This window comes from Vidua macroura, chromosome 3 (genome assembly GCF_024509145.1).
Source record: "Vidua macroura isolate BioBank_ID:100142 chromosome 3, ASM2450914v1, whole genome shotgun sequence".
Taxonomy (NCBI): Eukaryota; Metazoa; Chordata; class Aves; order Passeriformes; family Viduidae; genus Vidua; species Vidua macroura.
The window spans coordinates 12,192,148-12,217,295 of record NC_071573.1 but is presented as its reverse complement, the minus strand read 5'-3'; the positions used below and the strand labels follow the sequence as shown (position 1 = coordinate 12,217,295).

At 42.1% G+C, this 25,148-nt stretch overlaps 1 protein-coding gene across 5 annotated transcripts in view; it reads right to left on the bottom strand.

Annotated features, from left to right (window-relative positions):
* The window catches only part of AGPAT4 (1-acylglycerol-3-phosphate O-acyltransferase 4), a 72,257-nt gene extending 56,697 nt beyond the window's left edge, over window positions 1-15,560 (bottom strand). Inside the window, exons 1-3 of one of the 5 annotated variants that reach the window (XM_053974531.1) lie at window positions 14,690-14,746; window positions 13,476-13,670; window positions 565-795 (exon numbers count right to left, since the gene is read on the bottom strand). In XM_053974531.1, coding sequence (XP_053830506.1) covers window positions 565-742 — 178 coding nt within the window. In that variant the 5' untranslated portion in view covers window positions 743-795; window positions 13,476-13,670; window positions 14,690-14,746. Of the gene's footprint in view, window positions 1-564; window positions 796-13,475; window positions 13,671-13,942; window positions 14,664-14,689 lie in introns of those variants that run through there. The other 4 variants (XM_053974532.1, XM_053974529.1, XM_053974533.1 and 1 more) reach the window with 4 other exon arrangements.
* Between the last annotated feature and the right edge of the window lie 9,588 nt (window positions 15,561-25,148).

Sequence of the window (25,148 nt, the reverse complement as noted above, 5' to 3'; positions counted from 1 at the left end):
AGCTTAAGATCTAAAATTGTATTCAAAGAAAACAGAGTTTATAACTGGCTTTAGAAAAAAGCATATGAAATCGAAGATTTTTCTTTTTTTTTTCCGTTATTTCCCAGTCCTGAATAGGATTTGTACATGAAACATTTAAACCAAGATCATAAACAAAATCATGGGTGATAAAAAGATTGAAGGCATTATTGGAAGCAACTTGTTAATGCTGTAAGCCTATAGATAATAGCTGAACTTGCTGAGATGCATTATTTGGTCAATATTTCTCATTTGGTTTAATGAAACATGATGGATAGCCAAATGAGAGGAAATCTTACTTCAACATATTAAGTCAAGCAAGTATCCCACTATAAAAGAGCAAAACATTTCAGCACAAGAAGACATTTCAACAAGGCATACATCTCTTCATACAAGTGCAGGTGCTGTAGGCAGCAGACATGACCTTTATATAGGCTTTGCAATCCAGAACTTTTCTACCAATTCCCTCAAGACAAAATATGAAAATACTTAAACAAAAAAACAAAAAAACAAAAAAAAAAAAAAAAAAAAAAAAAGAAATCTTACGGCTTGAAATGCAGTAAGCCAGCCTGCAGTTGATCTTCCTGAACAGTTGCTTGTTGATTGGCCAAAGTATAAGTGTAAAGAGTTGAATGAAGTTAATGATCAGTCCTGACACTATAAATATGTAGCAGATCAGAAGGTGGCAAATGAATTGAGACTTCAGAAAGCCAACGATGTCCATGATTTGCTGAGAAAGCAAGAGGATACCTTCAGACACAAAATTCAGAAGACAACCTGCAAAACCAAATAGTATCAGCAGTTACAGAGTGCATTTATTTCTATAGACAGACTTAAAACAACCTTCATGCTTACGCTTAAATTAAAGTTAAGTCTATTGTAGGAAAAGGCCTGATGTCAGTAGTTGCAAAAGTAACAATGTAAAGAGAATACTGTATTTGTGAACCAATTTACATTTCGATTTGGAAACAAATTCTTTAATTTCAATCTTAACTCTGCAAAACCTGTGAACACATGACTCCACTCCATGGACTACAATACTCTTCTATAAGGTTTTCATCGATAAAGTATGAGCAAATATTTTGGTTTGAACTATTTGACAGCTTTGATATGAACTTGTACTTTTATTTGAATTGTCTGTACTTCATGAGACATACACTGTCACCTCTGTGACAGTGAGAGCAGCTCAAGAGTAAAGGTGAGCTTTAGGCTTGGTTAGGAGATGTGCTTTTCTCTACAAGCTATGCCAGCCATGGTCCCCAAACAAGAGGTAGCAGCCCCTTAATTCTAGCTTTATTGTCTTCTTCCCCTCTCATACTCAAATAACAGTTGATTTTGGCGAGAAAATAAAAGCTTGGCTAAGTACAATACACACCATTTCTTCAAATATTCCTTGACACTGATTCTGCCAGTTATAATCCATAAACCCAGAAATGAAACATCAATAACAGTACTAACCTGTGACCCAGAAGTGTTTTCAGAAAGGAATCCATCCTAAGGTTACTTATGAAATGTTTTTAAAATTTCGGAAAGGTCCAGTCCAACCTTAGCAATTGAGCATTCAAAGGAAATGTCCTCTGCAGAGTATTCTGACCTATCAAATATTGTACTGACCTCCCCCTACCATCACTACCACCACTGCTAGAATGAACACTCATCTCTCAGTAAACACAACCCTGATATTCTGCATACAGTTAGATAGGAGGTGCTTCTGCCATCCTGTCCCACTCCTCCACTGCTTCCCCCTCTGAGGCATAGAAGAGTTTTCCCAGGGAGGAAGCCCTGAGACAGTATTTCTGAATGTGCCAGTCGCATGCAATAACAAAACAGCAGCCGTCAGCAGCCTAGGGAATTAACTGATGAAAAAATCTTTATGCCTATCCTTTTAGTTTATATGAGACCCCATTATGTGAGGCACTGAGTCTAGATCAGTGACCTGAAACATTTGTTTTACTGCTCTTTGCTGACTCTGCTCGCCACAGCAAAGAGCACACACAAGAATTGTTGCAGAGCCTGCGGAAGTTATTTAGCCAGTTTTTCAACCGCAAGGAAGATGAGGAAAAATTTAAGAAAGAGTATCAGTATTATTGTATAATTTATATAAAGAGTTTATGGCAGTCCCAAGCCTATTATTAGCAGACAAAATGTGCCCTTTTGTTCCCTTTATCTTGCTGTACTATTCAGTACCACAGCTGACACCAGCTGTAGCTCAGAATGGCAGAACAGGCCTCTATTCATTGTAGTAACCACTGTCATGATACTCACAAAAAGCTTTTCCAGTTTTAACAAACCTTCCTATTAAAGATATATTCTTAGGGCGGCAGACAATTTACTAGCTTGGGCTTTGATCAAAGGCTTTGTTTTTGAAGGCCAAGCAGAATGAGAAATGTTGTCTAGTAGGAACCACTGCTGTTTTTCTTCTCCAATCCTTCCAATGAACACTCAGAAGACAAGCCAAACAATTAAAAAGAAAAAGGCAGCAACTTTCTTTAAAACAGTGAGAATAGAAGCAACCAGCTACTTGCCAGTGGATGGTTTCAAAGACTCTACAGTGTTCAAAACCCTGATGACTGGGTTTATCCTACTGTCCTTGGCTAAAAATGATTTGTGCTAGTCTGCCTGTTTAATTCTATGCCCCAGAATCACACTAAGGTAATTGCCAGAGATCAGTAAGCCATGGGATAAAACATAAAAACAGCAGCCACAAATAAAGACCAGAGCACTGCTTACTTCGTGAAGACCTGAAAACTCACTATTTTATATAATCAACATAAATCTACTGTAGAAAGCAGCTGACAGATAGACTTAGTAACAAAAATAATTAGTCTTTTTGTCCACTAATTAATCCAGTAATTTTTTTGTTACCTTTTCGTTATGACAGATGCCAAAACTTATTAAAATGTTACATTTATGTGAATCATTTACTTCCTGCTGTGTCTTTAAAATAAAACTTCACAGAAATAAAATAAACAAATATTGAGATAACCCTGATAAAACATAATTATTGCCTTACAATTTTAAGCCACAATGGAATGTCTGGAAGTAATTAATTCCTCACTTTCCTACTTCAGCCATCAAACTTCAATTCGGTAAAGCTTCAGAGAACTGTTTTAAGGCAAATTAAATCTACTTAAGCAGTACCATCCAAAGGCAACTAACCTAACTTACTTGCAAAAGGATGAGAGACACTGCTTAAATTATTTTTTTCCAAAAAGTTGGAACTACACAGAGAAATTTTCTCTTTTGACTACCAATAAAATATGCAACCTAAACACTGTATATGGAATGGCAGCTAAGTTTCTGTTTCTCAGACATAAACTCGTAAGATTTTTTTTGACTGTTTTCATTATCCAAACTCCAAGAATGCAATTTACTCTTGATACAAGTAACAAAAAGAATCAGTTCTGATCTTATGAATGAGGTCTAGAAACATGTGTTTAAGAGTCCACTGGAACACCTTACACTTTGTCTTTCTAATAGTCCTCCTGGGTAACATCAACATAACACCAGTTTAAGTGATAAAAGTCAGGTCTTTAATTCTTAATCCATGATGCTGGTTTAATAAATTAGTGATTTCCTTATAGATAATGATTGAAAATTACAGCAATCTTTTAAAAACAAAAGGGCTAATCAATGCATTTTCTCAGAAGCTATTAAGATCAGAATGCTGCCAAGAAGCTCTCTTCTATCAAACACCCCTTAAAATTAATTAGGAGAAAATGGCTAGCTAGAGCATCTAACCCAGACAGGGACATTCTTTGTAACAGTTTTCCTTTTGATACAGAACAGAAGACTCAAACCTCAAATGTCTGTTTAGGGACCAAGTCAGCAAGCATCTATTCATGTGACTAAGAGGTGACATGTTCAGGTTTAAAAGTAAATTATGTGACTATTCGTTCTAACTCTTTTCCCTGCAACTTCCATTCTTCAGCAAGATCCACTGTGTTTTCTACTTCAACTACTCTCAGCATTTCCTTCTGCTTAGACTAACTGATCAGGAGGACACAGAAGTTATATGCCAAGTGAAGAACTCTATGCCAGCAGAGGCTGCTCCCAATGAACAGTTCTATTTCATACTTCCAAGTCAGTAAGTGTTTTGAGACTACAACTAGAGATTTCACAAAGAATATAACTGTTTGCACTTTTAGGGAAAGCATACTAATGAAGCAAAAAACTGTCACCCACTGTTTCCAAAGTTCCTGTAGTATATAGTTATTGGAGTATATTAATCAACATGGTGTGTATCTGACAGCATCTAGGTTGAGCTGGTATCAACCACTTAGAAATAGAGGCAAGTCAGCACTCTACCTCTTTTTTTAAGTATATATTTCAAGCTTGCATGTAAGTTTTCACTTTTATCTAGTCTTTGATTCAGTCTTCAAATGCTTTGTTGCAAGTTAAAAACAACCAACCAGATGATGATGATGCCTATTCTTGCATTTTGTCATCTAAACCAGATTCTTGGATGGATGACTTACAAAGACTATTATGAAAATATGCTCAGGTAAGATTAAGCAGTTTCAGTAGTGCCTTTTAAGTCAGTAACAGCTGGCACCAAAACCCCTTTATTTGGCACTGGTGAGGCCACAGTTGAGTACTGCATCCACTTCTGAGCCCCTTACTACAAGAAGGACATTGAGGTGCTGAAGCACATCCAGAGAAGGGCAATGGAGCTGGTGAAGGGTCAGGAGCCTAAGTCCTGTGAGGAGTGGCTGAGGGAGCTGGAGGTGTTTAGCGTGGAGAAAAGGAGACTCAAGAGTGACCTCATCACTCTCTACAACTCCCTAAAGGAGTGTGCAGCCAGGTGGGGCCAGCCTCTTCTCCCAGACAACCAGAGACAGGACAGGAGGACACAGTCTTCAGCTACGTGAGGGGAGGTTCAGGTTGGACATCTAGAGGAATTTCTTCACAGAAGGGGTGATTACACATTAGAATGGGCTGCCAAGAGAGGTGGTGGAGTCACTGACCTTGGAGGTGTTTAAAGGAAAGACTGGACCTAGCACTCAGTGCCATGGTCTGATTGACATGGTGGTGTTCTGTCACAGATTGGACTCGACCTCTGAGGTCTCTTCCAACCTCACTGATTCTGTGAAAAGAGCACAGACAGCACCACTGCATAGACATCAAAGTGTATTTTAACAGTGCTGCTGTACATGCAATACATACACAAAGCAAGTCATAGGAAGCCCCTGTGCTCTTCTCTTTTCGTCAGTGAGCATCAAGCTAGCAAAAGTGAGGTTACATCCATGCATGTATTCATCTGCAAGGAGACTGTATCTGCACACGCCACACCAAATATCTATTTGCCTCATGTTTAATTAGGGTTGAATCACTTTCCACCTCCCCCAAAGGCAACTACTAGAGCATACTTTCACTGCCCTTCTTTGTTATCAGCTGATGATAAGTTGTATTAAACTTCTCCAAGTAAAGTCTGTTTTGACCATGATGGTAACTGGTGAATGATCCTGCTGTCCTTACCTCAATGCACAAACTTTTTTGTCCTATTTTCTTCCCTTGTCCTGCTGAGGAAGGAGAGTGAGGGAACAGGTTGATGTAAACCAAGTCAGCCAAGGTCAACCCACCACAATTTCTCCAAAAATTCCCAAACTGGGAAATAACTTGAGCATATCTTAAGACTTTTCTAAATTAAGAGAACTTAGGAATGCTTTTAGATTTTTATAAGGAGTCCTGCATTCCTGAACTCCACATTGTTAAAATAGAGAGATCAGTCTGGCTGTTTCAAAAGCTGAAGAATGCATATCATCTACCAGCAAGATTTAGAATTTTAAATTTATATACTTGCTATAAAACTGACTTACTGTTTATCTTCTAGTGAGCAGGGAGATAATTTCCATAACAGAGTGTAAACTGAAGAAATAGAAGTAATAATCTGTGAGTTTTCAAATGGTTATCACAGTATAATGCTTTCCCCTTCTCCCTTTTAAGTCTTCTTCCTGCTGTGATCTACTATAGAGAAAACAGCTACACAAACTCTGCATGCCCGCCAGGACACAAGTCCTCTGTGTACACATACCTTACTTGCAAAATGCATAGAAGAGCTCCTGTTAAACTCAATGTTATACAGCAAGGTGAGGAGGATGACAGCAGTTCGAGAGAGGCATGCACAGTCTGGGAAGGAGTGGGAAAGATGGGGAGCAACTGCCCAAGTTCTGGTGAGAAGCAGTTCAGTCTTGCTCCTTTTTCCAGAAGCATGAAACATTCATGGAAGAGGGAGATGAACTTAAACACATAACAATATGAAACTCCTTGGAGACACAACATTTAGAGACTGCAGCGCTTGATGCTGAGAGAAGGTATTTATTTGGAAAGAATAAACCCCTTGAAGTTAAGCACTTCTGTTCCAAGCTTCTAAAGAGATCCTCAAAAAATACATGAGGGTGAAGTACATCAGTTATCTCGGGTGCAGAACAAGAAGTTCACAAAAATAGGACTGGAAGGCAAGTTGCTTCTTTCCAAAATGCCAAGTGTTGCTGTTCAACTGTTTCCCACACAGATTTCTGTACTTTAATACATTCATATATATATAAAGCACAATGATCTGCAATTTGCTTGGGAAAAAATAAAATAAAGATAGTCAAGATGTCAATGAGTTTATCAGCATTCAGTCTGAGAGTTCAGTCCTGGGGACCACTGAGTCCCTCTGTTTCCTTTTTTACATCATTACTTTAACTAAAAAGTCACTTGCACTGACAACAAGGGCAGCACCACAAGTAAAATTTAGGGACTAAGCAAGATAGCAGGACTAAACAGTAAAAAAATGACAAGAAAGTATACTAAGAATCTAAGCAGGATGTGGGCTATGCTGTCACACTAACAAAAGCAACCTGGATAGTTCCTCAAAAATAACTGAGGTGAATAACCGCAAAGGGTGTAGGACATGCAACTATATCACATGCTCACAGACAATTTAATATTTGTTTTCATGGACAACATTAAGTGCTTAATCAAAGGTAACCAGACACACATGTTACTGTCATCTGGCACTATAAAAAACAACCCCCCCACAAACATGCTTCCACAAAGTCACTTCAGTGACTTGTAGTATTCTGCAAAAGTACAGGTGGTTTGTTAAATTACTGATTCTGAATGTTTGCAACAAACAAAGCCTTAGCAAATATAAACACACCTACGTATGTCTGTAAGTAGAGATGCTTTTACATTTGTGATGTATGAAATTTTGAAATTTTGTACAGAACAGTCACGGGCCAATTGGGGCAACTGTTCATTTGAAGTACAGAGATCAGAGTCAGTCTAGTTAGGGCACTGATCCTCAATGCACAGCCTAAGAAAAATCTCTCAAGGGTGAGATCCACACCATCACTCCTTACACAGGAAATTAACACATTAAAAACTACAGAGGCAGCAGGGGCAGTACAGCAGGATGTTGCCACCTGCATTGTAATACTTACCCAGCATCAAGGGCACACTGATCACCTCTACACTGGGCATTTCAGGAACAGATCCAACACAGGAGTAGCTACTGAGTTCTTCAGTGGTTATTATAAAAATATTTATTTTAAAAGAGCCCAAATAAATGGGGGTATGGAAGAAGGCTGACAAAGGATTATTCAGGAGCTGGTAAAAAAACAGGGCTGCTTTTTTAAATTGTGCTGGGAGTTCAAACATTCTCTTGATAAGAGATAAGCTTTGGAAAGAAGGCCAATCCTATGAAGACTCATAGCTTATGCCACTGATTGTCCTCATCTTGTTTTAAGAACTATAAATTACATTCACAGCAACACAAAGAGTCAGCACAAGATACAGGAACTGCTTATACAGTCTCAACAGACAAAATACTTTCCCTGCATCCAAACCACATTTAGGTGTGAGACAACATAGAAATGTGGATCACATTTACTTCAAATATTTAATCCTCCTATTCTTGCCCACAATGAGTTGCAAAGTTGGACTACAAAAGTATCACCTCTTAACTCCAGTTCTGCAACAGACAAACACACTTCTAACACATAAGCAGTTGTATCCCAGCAGAAGAGTTTCATATCCTCTCAGCAGACTTAGTAACATGAGAAAGTCCATTTCTCTATGCAAGATCAAATCCTTCATGTATATAGGATTAGAAAGCAGTTATGGATTTTGTTTTTTTTCCTGTACTTATCCATCCCATTTGATAGGAAAAGCTACAGCCATTCAAAAGATACTAATGAAATAATCCTGGAAAGATCCCTGTTGCTACTCCCCTCTTACCTCCCCTGGTAGAGAGCTTGTGAGAGTTACATGGTAAATCCACGGAATAGCCAAAAGCAGAACCACAACCTGCCACTTCCCCAGGCTCCAGCTTTCAACACAAAATGGCAGTCTTCATACTCCTTTATTTGCCTTCTTGCCCACCCTCATATTTGCCTCACAACACCTTTTTAAAAGCCACACACACAGAGCAGAGATGGAATGGACACATCCCACAAGGACCTTCAGCAGAAGCAGATGATGCAATAGGTATAAATGCTCCTGTACAACCTAGGATGTATGTGCTGATCTAAGGCACTCTGCTTTCCCTTCCTTTCTCCATTCCTCAAGTCAAGTATTCAGCAACTTGGATGGTTCTGTACCACAAACTACAAGTTACAACTTTAGCACCAAGTGGGCAGTATTACGTGTGTGTGCACACAAATATAGGTCTTTCCTATTATTCTTACTCTTAGAAGGAATTAAAGGCGTTGACAGATGCTACAAAGACATCAATTGGAAGATAAAAATCATCAGCACTAGGAAAAGGGTAACCTTCTTTCCTTGCTCCCATATAAAGACCTCTTTATATTTTCTGATATTGTGATTTACATTTTAGTAATTTTGGGCAATGCCTTTCCTAGGAGTCTAATTCCTAGCTCATGCAGCTTTGTTGTTTTGTTTATTTAAAAAACCAGAAAGCACAACTACAGAGTAATATAGAATTTGTGGCAGCAAGAATCTTAAAAAAAAAAAAAAACTGTGGCAGAGATTGGGCATAAGTCAATGAGCTGAGAACCACGTTGACAGCACTGCTGGTTTCAAGTGCAACTTCCATCACTGAGCTGTGGGCCAGTAACAAATTTTCTAGTGTCCCCAAAACCCCAGTAAGACAACTTCTAATGTGGTGCCTCTCTCCGAGCAGCTGTATGGCCCCTGCTGGAGACAACTATGTTCTCCTGCCTGGTCCTGGGTCTAAGCCCTGCTGCCCATGCTGCCACAGATACAACAGGTACATGGCACAGACAACGTTCTTTGTGCTTCCAAGTCACACAGTATGAGCCAACAGCACTGACCTCCATGAGGGAATCCAAAACGTTCCAGTACAAATCACAAGATATTGCTAACCGTGCTGGAAACAAGAAGTGCCATTACCTGATTACAGCTCCAAGTGAGCTGCTAGGTTTTTGTATCTTCTGTAACAGGAGACAGTCTCCTTCAGCTAAGCCATTTGCATATATTTAATTAATATGAAGCAACATTAGTATGCTCTTTGAATACTAAGGAAACATCAAACAGAAAAAGACTCACAAGGCCTTTTTTTAACCTTTAAGTATTGATTTAATTTGTCTGTATTCTATCATATGATGCTGAAGAGTATAAAGTAGCTGAATCTCTCCTTTATGAAAATCACATCCCAAAACTGGAAATGACACTGCAAACAAAAGATGTAGCCACACCAAGACAGAGATACATAGGATATTAGTACTTATTCATTAAATACTGTTCAATGATTCTTTTTGTAGAAAATAGTTTAACTGAAGAATGAAGCTTCCAGATTTATTATTCAAATAAAACCAACTCCTGCCCCAAAGAGCTAACACCCAATACTTAAAACATCTTATAGCTGAGATCTGGGTGGCATGGTTCCAAAAAATAAGATGCCAGCTTCAGAGAAAGGCTCAGATGCACCTACACAGGAAACAACCAGACATCCAGATGCCAGGTAAAAACCCAAATAAACATGGTGACAGCTTTACCCACATATCAGCAGTCCCATTCTACATCAGTTTTCCCTCACTCTGCATTACAAGCGTCCAGAACTATTTTGCCACAGCATGAAGTAGGAATACTTTTAGCCTCCTCATTCTGTCTGACCATCAATCCCCTAACAGCCTGATTTAATTTGAGAACTTCAGAGAATAAAAGCCTTTATCACAGGCATCAGTAATAAAGGGAGGTTTCATTTTGGATCCGATTCAAACAAGCCAAAAGAAATCTCTCAACAAGTTTCAATTGTCTTTGTTGTTTAGCAAACATTACGACTCTAAAACAGCCAAATGTGATGTAACTAATTAATGATCCTGTATTCTCAGCACCTACAGCCAGGGCTAGTCAAAACCACCTTAAACATCCAGCAAGATCATTCAGAGAGAGTGTTTGATCTGACTGCATTTACTTTACTGGATGGCAAGTGTGCAGATGTTAACAGCTCCTAAATACGCAGCTAAGAATCCAGGAATATTTCTATAAATTTTGCACTCAATTAAGCATTAAATAAATCAACAGCTACCTGGATTTTCTACAGCATCACTGAACAACTGCATGTACCCATGTCCTTTTAGAAGCCTGGCTTTGAGTATTTATCCTGATATCTTTAAATATTTTTAAGATACTTTTACAACGCTTAAATTCAAAATGAAGCTTTTTTCTGTCTCCTTCTTGGGTGAAATGCAATATTTATGCACACACCAGAGGCACAGGCATGTAAAAAACATACAGTGAGACAGAATCACAGATTTAACCCCCTACGAATCACCTGTGACTTGAAGGGGGAAACCTTGTAAATGATTCAAGTGCAATTGTAATCTGCTTGCAGGCAGAATGCTTCAAGACCTTCCAGAAGTGCAAAGCAGTATCTGCAGTAATATTATTTTCCAAAATGCTCAAAAACATAGTAAGAAAATGTCTGAAGACACAGATAACATGGAGACAGCGAGAGAAGCAGGACAGAGTTTAACTTTCACAAAGTAGCTGTCACTTGAAATCATGTACCATTTCCACATATAGACTCACCCAAAATATATTTATTTCCCTGTCTTTAACAGCAGGTGTTGAGTTTCCAATAGGTGAGAAAACCTGCATTATCTGCCAACTGAACCAGCATGGACAAACCTATACATCCACCTGGATCCTGCTGGGAAACTGTGACTGAAATTTAACTTGTTGGTCCAATTAACAAGGCAATCTAGTGCACATCAGTGGTTTTTCAGATGTTAATAAACAGTCCCACGTGCAACTGAAATCAGTGTGCTTGTCTTTGCCTGCAACTCCTAACCTTCTGGCAAGTAAATCTTCTCTCAGTGACCTCTGACTCCTTTCCAGCCTAGAACTGGTTAATTACCTTTCACTGTTCCTCTTATTTATGCTACAGGAGAAACCTCAAGCCAGGTCAGCCCTTTTGCAAGAAGCAAAAAATTATTTCAGTGTAAAGCTCTTTGTGGCAGAATATAACATGATAGGCAGAAGAGAAGAATGTCAAAACAATGGCATAAGAAGCAAAAAGGCTTTAAGTTCAAGTTGAAGAACAGAGCACTAGCAGGACCATAACCCAGCATCTCCTGGTGGGCTCAATACAGTTGTTACACTGCTCTGCTCGGTTCCTAACACATAGCTTACGTGCCTTTTCAGCAAATCCATTACAGCTATCATATTTTTCTCACATTATCAATGAGGGGTCTTTGCAGCATCTTCATCCTTGCCACAACACACAGTTACTCTCATTCATTTCTATTTCATCCTTCTCTGACCTTACCTTGGACCCTACCTCTTTTCTAGTTCAAGGCACTGGAGGAAGACAGGGAAAAAGCATGAAAACAAAGTGAGTCAGCAGTTTCTGAGCAGCACACAAGCATTAGTCAGAGCTGATCAGGGTACTCACCACAGTCAGATGTGAATGAGCCCAAGACCACCAAACAACAGACTGGTGAACAAACTTTCCCAAACACCTCAAAATGAGTCACTGGGCAAGGCCACCCCAGAGATAAAGCATTTCAAGGAAAAAATACACTCTCAGCTGCCACGTACCAGTGCTGAAAGGCAACAAAGCACACAGGGTACTGTTCTGTCACATTTCTACTTCCCTTACAAAATGCCCACTGCATTCAGTACAGCTGAATCAAACACACCTGATGAGATAGTTGCCTTGACTGGTATAATGTTCTCCCTAACAAGTGAGGCCCACAGTTGCAAAAGCTTTTCCTGAGTAAAGTACATGCACAGTGCCTTACAACGCACTGTTGCCCTCCTGCTCCCTTATCAGGACACACTGACAGAAGTAGTAGTGATGATATTAGTTAGGGAAGTGGTGTTCCACATCATACAGTGGAAACTGCAATTCTTAAAATTTAAAACCAAATTACTAATACAAGGTCTAAGGGTCACAAGTGCTTATTTGCAACACAAGAATAGTACCTTGCTACTCTCAGCACAGCCGTGACAGTGTCTTCCTGGAAAAAGAGATTTGAAGGGGTATTGTTCCCAGTCTTCACCTTCCAGCAATAAAATCAAGGGTACACAACAGAAAAAACAATCCACTCCTTTCAGCAGGGCAGAGTACAGCTGTAGGATTCTCATCCATCATCTGCAAGAGACCTCTTCTCCTACAAAACTCCTGTCTGTTATGGTACAGTAAGTCCATTAAACTGTGAGTGATGTAAAACCATCACTCCAGGAGAGCACACCTCACTCGAGAGAGATGAACACTGCTTCAGCACCTCTGCATTTGCACTGGACAGAGCAAGACACTGTAAAAACAACCACCCCACCAAAATGACAACCTACTGAGTTTCAAGAAACATAGTTAATTACTGTACTCTGGGCACAGCATTCTCTGTTCTGTGACTGTGAGTAAGTACTAACCTCTCTGTACAACTTCTCCACTCCTAAAATACATTACTTCCACCTTGTTGTGAGGTACTTACTAAAATCTGTTAAAGTGCTTGCCAACAACACAACTAAACTTTACTTAAGAGCAACCTTTATCCATAAGCAGCTTGCAATATGTTCTCTCTTCTCTGCAGGCTTCCCAATATATTCTTCCACATGAAACCTGACCCTGTCATCCATAAAACAGAGTTAAAGTATCATTTTTTGATACAGCTTATTCAAGCATTGTTAATGCAAAACATTAATAGGGAAGAGGAAAGCTACACATAACATTTACACTAACTTCTAAAGTGAATAAATATGTGTTTTAACCCATAGTGTTTGGAAAACCACAGCATTGTCTAAGATATAAGTAGATACAGAAAGAAAATGACAGCAAACAGAGCACATCAACTCATTCTACTGATCCATGCAGTCAGTCATTACGCAGAGGTAGTCCTGGCACATATAAACAGACCTCTGTATGTCTACACCAATCTTACCCTTCACACAAAGTTAGAGAAAAAGAAAGGCTGCAAATTTCAGCTTAAGTTGTTTCACAACAGTTTCTCTACTCCAGCAGGTTTAATTCTTTTGCTACTCACTCTAGTGTGAAGTCATTATCAGTACAAGCTGAGGCTACAATCGCCTGGTACAACTTCCTGGGCCGGAGGCATCACTGTTTTTAAATATATGCTTGGGTTTTTTTGTTTGAGAGTTTCTGGCATCCTTCTACCTTCTTGTAAAGCATTTTCAGTTTTCGTGTAGCAGCAAGGTTGCTCTCTCTCCCACACAAGCACCTGCATAAGGTATACCATTCTTAGATGTCTGCACAGGGACTTAAAACACGAATTTTAAAGATGCGTAATGAAGATAAGGGCCAGAAGTCTTGGTGTGGCATTGCTGAAACAAACTCTTTTGTGGGTTGTCTTTTCAGCCATTCCAGTGAGTGCTCACTTGTTGAAATAAATGCTAAGAAGCACTACTTGTTTTTTAAATAATGTTCACCACATGGTATCAGCCGACACACCTTAACTCAGTTCGCAGCCATTATTTAATTCGGCTTAAATACCTTTATGAACAGACGCCGATAGGCAGAGCTCCTACAACACGTGAGCACGTCACCAGGGAGGCAGCCTGCCCCTCTCCCCGCCTCAGCTCACGGACTCCCGGGTACGGCGGACGGAACAGCTGCCACGACCGACCCCCGCCCGAGCCCGCCGCTCCAGACCCCGCCGGGGCGCGCCGCGCTCGCTCGCTGCGGAGCGGCGCCTTCGGGGAGGCGGCAGCGAGCGGGCGACGGCACCCGCCCGTTCCCGGGGCAACCGCACCGCCCGCCCCATCCCCGGCCACCGCCAGCCGCGCCGAGCGGCCAACACCGAAAGGAAAGTGGAAGGGGCGGCACGCCCGCCCGGCGCGGCAGAGGGGGGCTCGGCGGGGCCGGGCCGCCGTAGCTCCGCCGTTTCCACGGAAACCCCGGCGCGGGCAGAGCTCGCCACACAAAGGGGGCTCGCAGGCGGCAGGAAAATTCTCGGCGGCCGCGGGAGAAACGGCGCGGGTCCGGGCGGCGGGGGAGACCCAGCCCGGCGACGAATAGATCGGGGAACTTGTACACGCAGCCCACCTCCCACCTCTCCCGCACGCCCCGCCGGCGGCTGCCGGTGCCTCGCCTCGCCGCCACAGCGCGCCGGGGGGCGGCAGCGCCAGGGAGGGGCTGGCTCGGAGCCGGTTTGTCCGCCCGGGGTAGCGCGCCGGGCGGAGAAAGGAGGGCGGCCTCGCACCTGCGGAGCGCGGAGGGCGCCAGGGGCAGAGCACGTACCTGGCGCCGGCGGGCCTGGGCACGCGTGCCGCGCTGGGGCGCCGGGAGCGGGCGGCGGCCGAGCCGCACCGGCTGCCACTACTTTGCACGCGGCGGGAGCGGGCGGGCGGCTCGGGCGGGGCCGCCAGGCTCCACCCGCCGGGCGGCTCCACTCCGCGAACAGGGCCCCCTCGCCTTCCCTTCCCGCCGTCAGCATGTCACTTCCTCCGGGGGCGGTGGGAAGGGGCGACCCCTCCCCGCACCGGCCTCGCCCGCCTTCGGGCCGCCGCCGGAGCGGAGAAGGAGGGCTCCCGGTGCCGCGCCACGGCTGAGCAAGGGCCGCGGGCTCCGAGGAAGGAGGGAGAGCCGGGGAAGCGGCGGCCCGGGGAAAGGAGCGCGGCGTAGCGCCCGTCCCCTGAGCGTCGCCGGCGCTGGTCGGAACTGAGTGCTCGTCATCCCTTACCGGGGCAAACGCGGGGTGATGCGCGCCTGTGACTATCTGACCCTTCAAGTAGAAACCGGGTAACAAAAAGGAACTCCACGGCCTGGATGCTGTGGAAAAAGATGATTGCCGTGGCAGCCATCCAAGCACCGAGTACCCTGACACACAATACTCTATGTGACAACGCAAACATTTGCTGCCAGGCTCTGATTGTGGGGTGAAAGGCAGCTTTCATGAATAGAGAACAGGAACTGAGTCTATTTATAAACACCCAAAGCATTGGAAGGTGATGGTGACTGGGATGACACATCGCTGGGACAGCACTGTCAGCTGCTGGGTGTCTGGTTGTAGCAGGGCTGGAGGGTTCCCGAGGCTGGGGGCTGGCAGGCGATGAGCTGGATAGAGTGAAGCCCTGTTATAGTCCCAGTCCATACCAGCCACGTAGAATCCCTGTTTACCTTCAATGTAAGATGAACGCAAATTAAACACTTGTCATGGTTTAACTCCAGTTGGCAACTACTGGCTAGGCATCCGTCCGTGTCTGCTGAGCACTTGTACTGTGCATCACTCGTTTTTCCAGGGTTTTATTCTTCTCTCTCCTTTTCATTACGCTTTTCGTTATTGTTGCTGTTATCAGTATTGCAGTAGCAAGGCTGCTGCTCAAGGGAGGAAAAGCCTGGAGCTGAGGGTAGCCACACCACAGGCAGTGTTCTCACTGGCCAGAGCACATTGCCACAATACCTGAGCAGGGCAGTGGCAGTGCAGCTTCACTGACAGTCCTAGACAAGATGAAGCAATGAAACAGGTCTAAAGATTGTACAAAGAGCATAAGGCCACAGAAAATAAGGCCACAGCTGGAAACAGAGCTACAATAGGGTTGGGAAACAAGGCAGGAGACCAAACAAAACACACATGTATCTACTAGAAAGCTCTGACAGGGACTAAAGGCCCAGACCTGGAGCTCTGGCCCATGGGCCATGTGTGTGGGTCCCAGGTGAGGCTGGTCAGGGCTATCAAGATGTAACTGTGCCATCAGTGCCCCGACAGGTTCCTGATGATGAGATGTGTTGAATGTACTGTTTGGGAGGTCAAGGTTTAGTCACCTTCTTCCCATTTGATCATGGAGGAGCTGAATCTAGCTCACTGGCCCATGGTCTAGCTGCTGAACTGCTATGTGGTGAGAGACTGGTAAAGGGAATTTCTCCAGCCATATTTTAAAAGTCTGACCCTGTGGCCGCATTTTGAAAAAGGACTAATTCCAGGCAGAGGGAAAAAAATTAAAATCAGTCAATGAGGCACTTAATTATGGAGAATGGCTGGGTTTGTAGCACAGCCATGTCCAAAGCATCCCCGACCACCTACCTGAAGCAGCTTTGTGAACTACATGTACAGATTCTTGGGATATTACTCTAAGGTATCTTACTCAGCATCTAGGTAATATCCTGAGTGCCAAAGCTCCAAAAATCAGGCAGTCTGATGCTGAGTGTGGTAGTTTCTCAACATGTTTTACTTACTTTTCCTTGAAACCAAACTCTCTGCAGCTGGTTGTTTGTATGTTCTGATTTTCTGTGAAGCCATAATAAAACTCTGTCTTCTTGCTTTCATTAGTGTTAAGCTGCAGCTGAATGTAATAGGCTTTATGGATGCTTTAAACCTGAGAAAACTTTCCACTGGAGAGGCAAATTCTAGTTTTGATCCAGTACATCTATTTTTCAAAAGATTAACCAGGAATGTATGAATAATAAACCCTTCTTATTTAAGTTGGGGATTAAAAGGTAAGTCTTATGAAACTGTTAGATACTATGGTAATAACTGAAATTGAAAGCACGTAGAAAAAATTACTTCTGAGCTAAGAGCAGGCCTTGTGATGTTCTCACTGAGTATTTTCTAGGTGGTGGAATAAGGAGGATAAAAAGGAATCAGATTCTCTTTCTGTAAGCTCTGCCCTTCAGAGCACTGAATGGAGTATATCTCAGTTTTGGCATTCTTTGTACTGAGTGCTTGGTTTGCAACCTCAGTGCAGTTTTTTTCCTTTTTGCTGGTGGGGATGCAAATGCTTTATTTGCATTGGGCAAGATTCAAGAGTTGAATCAGGAACTTAGACTAGGCAGTGATGCCTTCCTGCTATCCACTACAGTGTGAAATGGATGATTTTCAGTGAGTTTCCCTATAAGAAATAAACATAACAAAAACATGATAACAATAACAAACCAAAACCACAAAAACAAATCCCAAACCACTCTTGTCCTTTCCAGTCCCACTGGGCAAAGTGTGCAGTGCAATTGGTGAGGAAGCCAGGTGTCTGTCATGGCTGAAGCAAAATTAACTGCTTGCTGGTTCTCACAGCTCTGCTCACCCAACCCTGCTCACCACATGCACTTTTAAATGACTTGTGAATTTGACTTCAGAAATTTCATTGCAGGCAAAAGCTTGTCTATTCTGGAAAGCTCTGCAGTGTTGCTTATGCTAGCCTAGAGAAAAGAGGCAGCGCCCCTGCTGTGGATGCTGCCAAACTGATAGGGTGGATACTAACATAGGGATATACTGGGATACACTGCCATGAGCAGCTGGACTCAAGAGGTCCAGTTTGCAAGAGCAAACTTATAGTTAGAATCTCCAATATCTAATAAGATATGGGTTATAAAAGGCTTGTTTCCTGCATTTAAAAGCATTCATAATGGTCCTCTTCTGTGTAGACTGAGTGTAATAAAGGCTGAACTGCAGGCTGTCCCTCATGCCAGCAAAAACAGGAAGTCTTTCCTGTACTTGGCTTATCCGTCTTTATGAAAACTGTGGGAAAGTAATTGTGTCTGAGATCTCTGCTGCTTTTTGGGGATTGATTAAAATCAGCTAACAAGGTCAGGCAGGAATTATAGTAAGGATTGATGTGTATAGTATGACTGCATAATCCTTTCCCACTAGGAAACCACATGAAAATATCTATACATAGGTTAATATAGGCTGACAGTTTATTTAAGTATGGAAACCAAAACTGATGCAATGCATTGTAGTAATGATAGAAGTCATAATGCGGATGCAGGTGGACCAGTTTAAATAGACCAGTGGGGGAGTGGTATTGAAAATCACACCCACTCCCTGTGTCATTAATTTTTCTGGGCAAGCTTTTCAGTGTGGACTAACCCCAACTGTAACACCTGCCATCTTCTCCTCTACCTCAGCTGTACAGTGGATCCACTGGTTTCATATAGAAACTCCCACTTCCCTTCAATGAAGCCACACAGTGTTCACAAATTGAAGCATCTTATTAAAACTAGACCCTATAGCCACAATTAATTTTAGAATAGACTCATTCTTTAATTGAATAGGCATTAGCAAAAGAGCTGGATGAGATGAGTTACAGGAATCTGAGCTCCAGACTGTCCAATCTGACCCTTTACAAAGTCTAGTCCTACAGAAAGAATACTGACTGAGATGCCAAAACCCCTTTCTTTGAACATGTTTATTCTTTCAGCATGCTTTCTTTTCTACAAGTCTATGATTACTAATCAGGTATGTAAATTCTTCACAATTTTCAAATAATACAATTTGTTTAGTAAATACCAAGGATCCTACCTTACAAAATGTTTTCCAAATTACTCTTTTCAGAATTACACCAAATATTTTCATATCTGCTAACATCCACAAAATAAATACTCCTTCCACATGTGCAAATATTATTTCTGTAGCTGTTTTAAGTACTCAACTTGAGCCTACCTATGAGGAGGAGAGGATCCTTTGTTTCTCTTTACACACATATCTACTACAAATGTCACAGATTTGTTTTTCTTGTTTTCTTAAAACTTGATTAAAGTGAAGACTTCTGCATGGACCACTTTGGGCTGAAACTTCATGACTCAGGTGACAGATCAGATATTCTAAACACACAGAGCCATGCATGCACACACATTCACACACATACAAACACCTGCCCCATGACAGGAGGAAATCTTGCAGCTCTGATTAAGCATGGTTCAGAGTGTGACAAAATGGTGAGGGCGTCAATGGCACCTTGGAAATGCAGAGATGCAACATCTGCTTCTGGCATGGTCATGAGTGCACATGGGTGGAATTTCTCTCAGATCTTGGAAGATCTCTTTGGAGCTGCAAAGGTAAGGGTTGTTTAGGGGATACTCAGGTGTGCCTGGCTCTCGGCAGCCACGGGCTGGAGGTTGGCCGGCTCGCTGTCCTGCTTGTGACCGCAGGGCAGACATGGGAGTGGCACCCCCGAGTCTCTGCCGAGACTGTCGCGGGTGACGGTGGTTGCTGAGGCATGGGTAGCGCAGCAGAGGCACAAGGCACAAGGAAACCGAGGCAGAGGAATAAGGGAGAGACACTTGTCTGAATCTCCAAACGTTTAATGTCGAAGTCAGGGCAGAGCAAGTGAACCCAATCTGAACCTGAAGGGGCTACTTTTATAGGGATGGGGGGAACACGGGGAGGACACAACCTTTGACCAAGAGGAGGGCATTAGGGGAGGGGTGCAGGGTAAGGGCTCCCCAATAGAAGCCAACATGGGGAGAGAGCAAGCCCCACAACCCAATTCTGCCCTGAGGAAGGGATGAAAGACGGAACACTCTAGAACCAAAGGAGTGTGCTGTCTTTGACAGGCAGGGGTGAGACAAGGGAACAAGGGAGGTATACAGGTGGATTGACAAACATTTTGGTGGGGAAAACTGTGGCAAACAACTCAGGACTGAACCATTAGAGAAGCCAAATGGGGTACATAGAACGAAGCATTACAAACTTACAACAAGGAATATTAAAACCTACTACAGAAGAACCAACTGTAAAATAACAGACAACCACACTCAGGAAACTGCAGAAAACTCAGATAAGGAACTGTAGAAGAAAAATCTTGGTCTGAACAATTGGAAGCTGGAGTAGCACAGACTCTGTAAAAAGAAGTGCTGTTTATGCATAATTGTTTACATCAAGGAAGCACAGCACATTGGCTGCTCTCCAGATTTTCAAGGGCAATACCTAATTTGCATATGTAGTTACACAGACATTTACAGTCAGAAACAAATCACACTATTATTCTTGTTGCTTGCATATGTACATCTCCTCACCTAGAAGAGGGCATAACTACTTCAGTATGATGAGAACAAGGCTCAGTATGCCACAGTAGTGTGTAGAGATGAGCTATGTGAGCCTGCCATTTCAAGCTTTGTACAAATGTACATAAAATGGCAATCCCTGCAATAAGTGGGGTCTTCTTGATCTAGCTTGTAATTAATTCTGTAGCAGTGTCCTCACCCTGTGAATGGCTGTATCCTCACCGCACCCATAAAAGACAGCAGCTTTAAGCCACAGTTAGAGCATTCATCTTCATTCTGCCAAGTAAAAACTCTAGTTCCGTTGTCAAATTTACATTGAAGTTAGTGTTTGATTATCTGTTCAATCACACAGAATTGGAAAGGTCATTTAACAAAACCTTGAAGAAGAGCCAGGAAAAAGACTCATCTTTATACATTGCTCACTGAAGAACATATTACCTGCTGCATGTCCTCTTACCAACCCCACACCACACTGTCCATACTGGAAGTACAAGACAGGACTCTCATCTTATCAGCTGTAGCTGTCTCCACCCCATGTTCTCCTACATGCTGATTTAGTAAAGACAGCTTTATCTGAAGGGATAAAAAGAGCTATTTCCCAAGAAGGGTCTACTTCCCAAGAAAATTATGGGATAAACCATGGTTTGAGTGCTAGAAAATAATCACTAAGCAACAGTCTTTATATAGGGTCTTCATATGGAGAGTAGATATAATTTTTTCAATTTTTATGTAGTCTTATGTATTTGAAGAGCAGGTTTGTAATCTGTATACTTTAGTAGATCCCACTAATGATTCATAAAGGTCTTACACTTTAGAGACATTGTGTGAAGTATGGTTATTGGTCACTCAAGGGTTACATTTAGTAGTACACCTTATAGACTAATCCTCTGTGTCAGCAAATTCGACTCCTCAAGAATTGAGCTAAGTGACATTCTGTACTGTTGCTTTCTTTCTCATAATGAGCCACTGTATGGTTGATGACATAGATTTTTAAATAAAAAAGCATTAGCTAAAAGCTAATTGGGTAAAAGCTGGATACTTACAATTTTTGTAAATGATTGTTACACACATTAAGGAATGAAAAAATTCGAAACATCATTTTTGGTACTAAATTGCAGAAAGAGATTGCATGATACTTGATAACAGGAAATACAAGCAGCATTAGCAGCTCAGGACTTAGAGAAAATGAGTAAAAGAGCCAGGTAAGATCTTGTACTGGTTTTGTCTTGGGCTGTCAAATATTTCTGATGTGAAAAATACAAGTGAAAAAATACAGTACACTACAGACTGCTTTATCCCACTAAATGGAGCAAATCTGCGTTCTGTGAAAAGAGTACAGGACACTGTATTTCCTCTAATTTCTTCCTGTTGACCTTTCTTCCCCACTGAAGTGGTGGTTTAGGGAACCTATGTATTTCCAGTGTCCCAAGAGGTCTTAGCTCTTAATTTTCTATAATTTGGCCTGATCTTGCTCCCTGTGGCATTTTCTTGATTTCCTTGATGCAGACACAGCTTCAGAACTGGCTATGGAATAAGGATACTGTATTAAGAAAATTACTACCTTCCAGAAAAAAGGAAAATAGTTCCTGAATCTAAAACGCTTAATTGATTATGGAAACCTTAGAACAGAAGTGTTTTTACATGAAATAGTTGAAAATCTCTGGCTTCTACTAATCATTTACCTGTGAATACTAATCATAGTGTTTTATACATGTTTGATTCCAGTTCTATCCCACAGCCTGTTCATGGGGCAAAATTTAAAAGGATTTGCCAGGAATCTAAGAAAGGCATGTAGTCCAGGGATTCATTTTGGTAGGAGCAAATTAGGTAATATTGCCACACCACTTCAGAAGTTCTCTATAACCATTATCAGACACAAAAGATCAGGTCATTTTTGTAAGAGCTTGCTTTTGCCTCCAACTGCTCACATGTGATATCTGTGTTCTTGACCACCCCAGCCCTAAGTGTGGCTTCCAGCACAAATCACAGCAGCCCCCAGGAGAGTTTCGGTGTATGGGCCCTGGTTCTCTGTGTACACTAGAAATCAGCCATTCCATCATTTTGGTTTGAGTTGGGAGGGATCTTAAAGATCATTTAGTTCCAACCCCCCTGCCATGGGCAGGGATACCTTCCACTAGACAGGGTTGCTCAAAGCCTCATCCAGTCTGGCCTTGAACACCTCCAGCGATGAGGCATCCACAGATTCTCTGGGCAACCTCTGCCAGTGCCTCACCACCCTCTGAGTAAAGAACTTCTTTGTGATATCTAATCTAAATCTACCCTCTTTCAGCTTAAGGCCATTCTCTCTTGTTTTATCACTACATGCCTTGTAAAAAGTCCCTCCCCATTTTTTTTGTATGCCCCTTTCAGATACTGAAAGACCACAATGCGGTCTCCCTGAAGCCTTCTCTTTTCCAAGCTGAACAACCACAACTTTGTTGGCCTGACTCCATAGGAGAGGTGCTGCAGCCCCCTGATCATTTTTTGGCCCTCCTCTGGACTGGCTCCAGGAAGTTCACATCATTCCTATGCTGGGGGTTCCAGAGCTGGATGCTGCACTCCATGTGGGGTCTCATGAGAGTCGAGTAGAGGAGAAGAATAATTTCCTTTGACCTTCATGGCACAAGCTTCCCCATGGTATCTTTTTCTCTTCTGTTCTTTGATTCTATAAAAAGCAAGCTGAAGGTAGGGGATAGCTAGGGGTATGAATGACAACAGGCCATGGAAGTAGTCCATGAATCCAGCAAAAGACAGTGGCAAATCAGAGTCTGTTTATTCAGGCAACTCCTTTGTAGTCAATGTAAAACTGCATTGTGAATTTGAAATTGCAATCCACTTCCTTTGGGAAAAAAACACTGCAATATATAGTAGATAGAAAGCTCTTACAAACCATTTTAGGCTGTTCTGAAACCAGTCCTCAGGTTCCTTGAGCATCACATTGCTTGAAACTGCTGGGTCCCTTGTCACCAATTCATCAAACCTGAGGCAAAGGCCTTGCTTCAAATGCCTCTCCTACAGGAAACTGTGCTAAGAGACTTTATGGCTAAATGCCCAAATAGCTCAGCCAGAAATTGGGCAGTACTCCCACTTGGCCCTGGAGGAGTGAACCTCCATGAGATGGGCACCTAAACCTGGTACTAAGATACTAAAGTGATATCTTAGAACAGTCACTACATGGGGCTTTATCAGAGGGCTACCTGCTTCACAAATTCCTCATGGAAAATTGTTGGATACAGTGCATGGAATGGACTGTTTTCTGAGAAAGATTTACTTTATAGCTCAACATCAGAATTGCTTAACTAGGCATGTGTTTGTATCAGAAGGTACAATGAAGTTTTACAGAAAATGCAGTAGGAAATGCAGAAGTACCAAAGCTGGATGCAGTACATGTCAGATCGTTTATGTGTGATGTATTAAAAACTCATGGGGACAAAGGACCTGGGTTGCTCTTAGGGGGCACCTCTTGCTCTATGGAGAGTCCTCAGTGTCATCTTACTGTCATTTGTCACAGGAGTTCAGGTGCCCTGGCCTCAAGCCATCAATATTAACAAAAAACGGCTTGCTGTGCACATGCACATCCTGGTGAGCCCGTGTCCTCATCAGCTCCTGAGCTCAGCCCCAGCTTTTTGGTGCAGGTTTAGCACAACCATTCTCATTTGATATCCCATTTGATACTATTTAATTTGCATGCTCACTTCTATGCTAGCAGTATGTTATTAATCCTCCAAACCACACTGATTTATATTTTTTTCCCAACATGAATAACATAGCCAATATAATTTCCTACTCATCAACTGCCAGATGACTAAAAATCACTGGTCCAGGAAACTGAGCTCTGGGATCTGTCAGTCAGTCACCTGGCAATTCAACCGTAAAACAGTCTGCATAAGCACTCTATATCTACTGCTTTTTATAAATTTTTTGAATCACAGGTGCCTCAAGTATTAACAATCAAACAAACAAAGCCTGCTGCCTCCTAGGCTTGGTATCCATAATGGTAGCATGAATCAGAATTGGCTACACTAACTGCAGTAAATCAACAGCACTGAGCATCCCATTTTATTAATAAGAGCATCTCATCACCAGCTGCTCCTTGGAGACAAATGGCTGCATCTGGCTTCCTAAACATTGCTTTCTCTTGCCATCCCAAGAGACTAGTAGCATTTGAGACATCAGTGACCTCATAGTCTGAGTTTTTTGTACACTGGAGATGTCTCTTCTGATGTCTGATTTTCCTGTTCTTTTTCTTCACAAAGGGTAAAATAAAATAAAATAAAATAAAATAAAATAAAATAAAATAAAATAAAATAAAATTGTGGTTTTCCCCAACACAGATAGAATGCCAAAACCCATGGCTGAAAAATCTCCACCTCATACTAGCACTTTTCCAAGACCTACATCAGGCAGTGTGATATCATCCTGACAACTATTTTAAAAGTCTGGTGCTAGAGGGACAACTTACTACTTGGCAGGTATGAAACACTTTTTCCTCTCTCATTTCAAATACCTTATTTAGGCAAAGAATTTAACCCTTAAACCAAATCCCATGCACTGGCACTTGTCAAATTATTGCAATCCTAAGTGGACCTTCCCTCCTGCATTGATTTGTGCCTCAGGGTCTTTCCCCAAATCCATTTGAAATTATTAATGCTTCTACAAAGGCCAGGGGTTTTGCCAGTCCCCAATTTAGTGCAGTGTAAGATCTTACAGTTGGTATTACATTCACTTACCAAGACAAGTGGACTTTCAAACAGCAATTCCCTGCACATGTAGGAGTCTCCATCATGTGATAAAACAAGTGATGTCTGCACAACCTCATGGTGAGAACTTCTGCATGGAGTAGGCTTCATCCAGCAGCCAAAAGAGATTCTTGGGCTCCTGTGCTGATTCCTTGTATATCACAGATGAAGGGCTTTCATAACATTTTGTGGATTTTGCCACTGAATTTCAGCTCTTCTGTAAATGGAACAGGACCTTGTGA